Below are 6,721 nucleotides of genomic sequence, written 5' to 3'. Positions count from 1 at the left end.
TGGGTTAGAGTTGATTCCCTTCTTGGTATCCTGGGAGTATCCTGTGCAGGGGCCACGAAGTGCCAGGCTTGCATATTACCTATTAGAGCAGTGAGGGGCATTCCCCAGCCATGCTGACAAGCTGGGACAACCAGGCCGTGCTCCTCCTGCCCTGTTTGTGGAGCCTGTCCCTGGGGTTCACACAAGCCCTGAGGGGGAACTCTGCTGTGTCACAGCCTGTGGGACAAAGCCTTCGGGCTGAACAGTTTCCCTAGAGCACCCTGCGTGTCCTTGTTCCTCAGGCAGTAGATGAAGGGATTCAGCATGGGGGTCACCACCGTGTACATCACTGAGGCTAGTGAGTCCTTGTCTGTGGAATGGGAGGATGAGGGCCTCAGGTGGACCCCTGAGATGGTGTCATAGAAGAGGATGACCATGGTCAGGTGGGAGCCACAGGTAGAAGAGGCCTTCTGCTTGTCCCGGGTGTAGTGGACCCTCAGCACCGTGACTGCAATGCATGTGTAGGAGCCTAGAATGCCAAGGAAGGGCAGGAGGACAATCAGGCCCCCCACCAGCATGATCATGAACTGGTCGAGTCGGGTGTCGGAACAGGAGAGCTGGAGCAGGAGAATGAGGTCACAGAAGCAGTAGGGGATGATATTGCTGGCGCAGAAGTCCAGCTGGGCCATGAGAAGGGTGTGCAGCAGGGCATGGAGGCTGGCGATGGCCCATGAGCTGCCCAGCATCAGGGCGCAGCCGCGCAGGCTCATCTTGGAGGAGTAGTGCAGCGGGTGGCAGATGGCCAGGTAGCGATCATAGGCCATTGCTGTCAGAAGGAAGTTGTCCATGTTGGCGAGCCGGATGCAGATGTAGATCTGGCCCAGGCAGGTGCCATAGGAGATGACCTGAGTCTGCGTCTGGATGTTCTCGAGCATCGTGGGGATCGTGGCAGAGACGAAGCAGAAATCCACTAGGGAGAGCTGGCTGACGAAGAAGTACATGGGGGTGTGGAGATGGGAGGCTGAGCCAATGGCCAGGATGATGAGCAGGTTTCCTGCCTTGCCAACCAGGTACATGGCCAGGAAGAACCCGAAGATCAGCTCCTCCTGCTCTGGCCGGCTGGAGATCCCCAGGAGGAGGCACTCCGAGGCACTGGTGTGGTTTCTGTGCTCCATGGATGACAGATCCTGTGGGGAGAGCCAGACCAGTCGCAGACCAGTGAGAGATGAATTCCTGGGCCTCCTGCAGTCCCTCAGCTTTCATTTGGACACATCTCTGTGTTCATCTGGTACAAACCCCAAAGCAGGCTGTCAGCCTATCAAAGGAAAAGCCTCAGCCAGGGAGCCCTACGGCCTCAGCATACCCAGGCATCAGGGTTCAGTTACTTCCCTGCTAAACTTCTGCTGACTCTGAACCCACGAAGCCCCATCTGCTGTCCCTCCATGGAGAATCCTGGTGGTGCATGGTCATGTATTCAGTGGTGGCAGCAATGAGGGGTATTTTACTTAGGGTATTTTACCCCAAGTTTTCATCACACTTTCATCCTTTTTTTTTTTTTTTTTTTTTTGAGGTGGAGTTTCGCTCTGTCGCCCAGGCTGGAGTGCCGTGGTGCAATCTTGGCTCAATGCAAGCTGCGCCTCCTGGGTTCATGCCATTCTCCTGCCTCAGCCTCCCGAGTAGCTGGGACTACAGGCGCCCGCCACCAGGCCCAGCTAATTTTTTGTAATTTTAGTAGAGACGGGGTTTCACCGTGTTAACCAGGATGGTCTCGATCTCCTGACCTTGTGATCTGCCCTTCTTGGCTTCCCAAAGTGGTGGGATTACAGGTGTGAGCCACCGCACCCGGCCTCTTTCATTCTTTGATATGAGCAACTGATAATGTCTCGAGATTAAGTAAAGAGCTATAGAAATGTGGTTTCTTCCCACTCCAAGTAAGGGGGGCCACCTGAAGGTTGTTTCTGTATGGAATTCTGATAGTATAATGGCAGATGTGCAGAGCCAGAGGGTACTGTGGGTACACACCCTCTTTCCCCCTAAGATTTTGTCTCCTTTGTTCCCGACCCAGGCAGAGCCCAGGACTCAGGGTGCTATGGCTGCCACTCCCCACCTTCGGACACCTTGGCCCTGGTGTTGCTGCTGAGGGTGAAGGTCAGGGCAAGCCTGGGCAGAGGAGCCTGTTGACAGGGCCAGCTCAGCCAGCCTTCTGTCTGCGCTCGCCCAAGAAGGGCCTCACCTCTAGAGGGTAGTCGAGGAAGAGTGGGAGTTGTCCCTGCGGATACCAAGCAGAAGCTACAGCTGTAACATTGCCCAGGGTCACAGAGACCACAGCAGAGCCACATAGGGACCTCACTCAATTGGAATTCGTAATAGTTCAGAGATTTCAGCTGATGTTGCATTAGACATAAAGCATTTTTTGTGGCTTCAAAAGAAAGAGTGGGATGTGGGTCCTATCATAAAGTGAATCTGTAAAGAGAAAGGGAAGAAGGAGAGTGCAGGGTTAGTGTGCTGACTGGGGATGGGACACAGGTGATGGGAAATCTGTAGGAGAAGGCGATGGGGTGGGGTTCTGTCCACGTGGGAACTGGGCAGGGGATGAGAAGGGGAAGCATCCAGTGAATGTGGTGATCTTGTCTGCTAAAGGCATTCTTGTGAGGATTAAATGAGGAAATGCACATATGTGCTTAGAACAGGGCATTGCACATAGGCACACAGTGAGCACTGGCTGCTGTTATTATTCAAGTAATTTTTAGAGGCAAATGTGATTTTAGTACCAAACTAAACAACGACAATGAAAAGATTGGAGTCCAGTTTTGTTTATAGACATAGATGCAAATGCCACAAATAAAATATTTGCAAACAAAGAAAACAACACATTGATAGAGCTAGCTGTAAAACTGGAAATCTGTGAACAAATGAAATATCAAAATAATGTAATTCATTCATGATAAGACATCCAAATAAATTCATTGTTACTTTATAGATGAAAACTCTCAAAGCATTAGAAGTGTTTTTTCTTAATATGATAAACTGTGTATCTAAAAACAAGAGTTGGCCAGGCATGGTGACTCACACCTGTCATCCCAGTACTTTGGGAGGCCGAGGCAGGAGGATTGCTTGAGCCCAGGAGTTCAAAACTAGCCTGGACAACATAGACTCTGGATCTATTAAAAAATAAAAAAATAAGAACGAGTGAACATCATATCTATTGAAGAATACTACTTTCTCTCTAAAAGAATAAGATAGAAATGTTCTCTGTTATCATTCGTTCTTTAACATTTTCCTAGAAATGCTGATGATGGCTATCTGAAAAGGCAAAAGGAGTAAAAACAAGGTTTTGCAAAAGATTTCTCTCATAAGTAAGCTATTGAAACAAAGAAAAGAATTGTTAGAAATAATGTTAGTTTAGCAGAGTTGCAGGATATAATGGCAGGCAGATATCAGTTACTTATACTGAATAACCATTTTAAAAAGCTGTGAAAAAGATGATTTTATTTCCACTAATGATGAAATTGAATATTGGAATTTGAATGTAACTTAAAAATGAAATATTGTCCAAAATTTATAATGGATAAAGTTAAGGAATTCATAAGATAAAAATAGATTCTAATTGAAAAGTTTAAATATATTCAGATTATTATGCTCCCTAAAGAAAGAAATAGATGTTATTATTAATAATACAATTAATAAATATACACTATAGACCAAACATTGTGCTATTTACATATGAGTTTTTAAATTCTACCCCAAACCCTCGAACTCTATAGGTGGGTATTCATTCTTTTTTTTTTTTTTTTTTTTGTGAGACAGAATTTCACTCTTGTACCTCAGGCTGGAGTGCCAATGGTGTGATCTTGGCTCACTGCAACCTCTGCCTCCCAAGTGATTCTCCTGCCTCAGCCTCCCAAGTAGCTGGGATTACAGGCACCCACCACCACACCCAGCTAATTGTTTTGTTTTTGGTAGAGATGGGGTTTCACCACGTTGGCCAGGCTGGTCTCGAACTCCTGAACTCAGGTGATCCACCTTCCTTGGCCTCCCAAAGTGCTGGGATTACAGGTGTGCGCCACTGTACCTGCCCTGGATATTCTTGTCTTACTTACAGAGGCTTATAGAGGTTAAGTAAATGTGTATAAATGTGGAATTTTATGTTTGGGATTACACAGGAGGAAACAAATCAGATGGAAAGAGATCATTGGTTCAAAGATATTGGTTGAAACACCATTTTTAAATGTTTTAAAATGTGAAACAACCAAATTTCCAAAATAATAAGAGAATAGTTTTGCAGACTCTGATATCTCAATGATGTGGAATACTGTACAGAGAGTAAAAATGAAAGATTGTGTCAATTTCTGGATATTTGCCTATGATGTAGATTTTCAAAGCAGAATGCATGATAACCTATGCATACCAATGACATCTGTGTCAGAATGTGCACACACCACCAAACATAAGATGTTAATTTGGAGGCTGACGGAGAGAACAGTTTGAGGTTTAATTTCCCCTGGCTTTTTCCCTGCTTACGTTCTTCACGGTGTGACAATCAGGTCATTGCAGGCTGTCACCAGCTCTGCTTCTGGGCCTGTCTTTGCACCAGCAAACATTTTCTGATATCTCTGCCTAGATTAAACGTTAGAAGGGGCTGGAATTGCTGGCTAATGAAATTGCTGGAGAATCCTCCATTGTAGGGATGAGGGCAGAGGCTGAGAGGGGTTGTCCAGGAATCAAATCCTTTGTGCTGTGGGAAGTCTATTCTCTGCTAAAATGATGGCGTTGGATCCCTGGATGGTTTCTGAGGTCCCTTCAGGGTCAGGTTCTGCTTGTCTTTGAGAGGTGGAGGAGGAGGAGATGTCTTTGGCTAAGACATTTAGGGACTTTGGGGAGGAGTGTTTCTCTTTCCTCTCCTATATGGGCACTGACCTGTCCAGTTGGTCTGGTTTCTGGAAACCCCACCCAAGGCCCCTGCCTTCTCCTGAATGGCTTTTCCTCTCTCAGGAGCTCAGAAAGCTCACAAGCAGCCTGGGGCCAGGGACACAAGCCTGGGTCCCATGGAAAGCAAGATGAGAAAGCAGGTGGGTGGGAGGCAGGGAGAGGGAAGTGGCTGGGGAGAACAGAACCTGATTCCCTGGTGGGTTGGCCAAGGAGTGGTGTCTGGGCCTCACCCTCGGCTTATTTGCGGGCTACTCTTGGAATATAGGGAGCAATCCCCAGTGGACATTGTTAGAAATAAATGTGCAATAATTGCTTGGGGTCCTGCTGGGCCCGTTTCTCCTGGGCTCCAGATACACCATTTCCTTAGGGTTTTTCCACTGGAGAGTGATGGCCTTCAGAAGTTTAATTTGCTACTTTTGTCTCCAGAGGACATCTCTACAATTCTCTGCTTTTCTCTTTAGTTCAGGGAATTCATCTCATTAATTGTATGAGATCAGAACTCCAAAGTTCATGTTGATGTCCCCCTTTTAAATTGAGGACATGATCTCATTCTTTTTTTATGGCTGCATAGTATTCCATGGTATATATGCACATTTTTTTAATGCAGTCTGCCATTGATGGGCATTTAGATTGATTCCATGTCTTTGCTATTCAGTGCTATGATGAACACATATGTGCATGTGTCTTTTTGTTGTTACTGTTCTTTAAATGGTGTACATTTAAATAAGTTATTTTTTTTAACTTTTAAGTGCAGGAGTACATATGCAGGTTTGTTACATAGGTAAACTTATATTGTAGGGGTGTGTTACACAAATTACTTCATCTCCCAGGTATTAAATCTAGTACCCATTAGTTATTTTTCCAGATTCTCTCTCTCCTCCCACCCTCCACCCTCTGAGAGGCCCCAGTATGTATTGTTCCCCTCTCTGTATCCATGTATTCTCATCATTTAGCTCCCACTTATATGTGAGGACATGCAGTATTTGGTTTTCTGTTCCTATGTTACTATGCTAAGAATAATAGCCTCCAGCTCTATCTATGTCCCTGCAAAGGACATGATCTCATCCTTTTCTTTTTTTTTTTTTTATTAAATGGAGTCTCGCTCTGTTGCCAGGCTGGAGTGCAATGGCGTGATCTTGGCTCACTGCAAACTCCGCCTCCTGTGTTCAAGCGATTCTCATGCCTCAGCCTCCCAAGTAGCTGAGATTACAGGCACGTGCCACCACATGCCGCTAATTTTTGTATTTTTAGTAGAGATGGTGTTTCACCATGTTGGCCAGGATAGTTTTGATCTCCTGACCTTGTGATCTGCCCACCTCGGCCTCCCAAAGTGCTGGGATTACAGGCGTGAGCCACCATGCTTGGCTGATCTCATTCTTTTTTTATGGCTGCATAGTATTCCATGGTGTATATGTACCACATTTTCTTTATTCAGTCCATCATTGATGGGTATTTAGGTTAATTTCATATCTTTGCTATTGTGAATAGTACTTCAATGAACATATGTGCATGTGTCTTTATGATTTATATTCCTTTGGATATATACCCAGTAATGGGATTGCTGGGCCAAATGGTATTTCTGTCTTTAGGTCTTTGAGGAATTGCCACACTGTTTTCCCTAATGGTTGAACTAATTCACACTCCCACCAACAGTGTATACGTGTTTTTTTCTTTTTCTCCACAACTTCACCAACACCTGTTATTTTTTGACTTTTTAATAATAGCCATTCTGACTGGTGTTAGATAGTGTCTTACTATGGTTTTGATTTGCATTTCTCTAATAATCAGTGATATTAAGCTTTTTTGTTTGTTT

At 45.3% G+C, this 6,721-nt stretch overlaps 1 protein-coding gene across 1 annotated transcript; it reads right to left on the bottom strand.

Annotated features, from left to right (window-relative positions):
• Positions 1-209: 209 nt before the first annotated feature.
• On the bottom strand, positions 210-1,154 carry LOC105543755 (olfactory receptor 1F12-like). Its single transcript, XM_011985832.1, has one exon. It carries the CDS (start codon positions 1,152-1,154, stop codon positions 210-212), a length of 945 nt encoding a protein of 314 aa, XP_011841222.1.
• Between the last annotated feature and the right edge of the window lie 5,567 nt (positions 1,155-6,721).

Source organism: Mandrillus leucophaeus, unplaced genomic scaffold (genome assembly GCF_000951045.1).
Source record: "Mandrillus leucophaeus isolate KB7577 unplaced genomic scaffold, Mleu.le_1.0 Scaffold29, whole genome shotgun sequence".
Taxonomy (NCBI): Eukaryota; Metazoa; Chordata; class Mammalia; order Primates; family Cercopithecidae; genus Mandrillus; species Mandrillus leucophaeus.
Note: the sequence above shows the minus strand (reverse complement) of the source record. Positions and strands in the feature narration are given on the sequence as shown.

Coding starts and splice junctions, on each gene's coding strand:
- LOC105543755 (XM_011985832.1), bottom strand. CDS start 1,154: ATGGAGCACAGAAACCACACCAGTGCCTCGGAGTGCCTCCTCCTGGGG.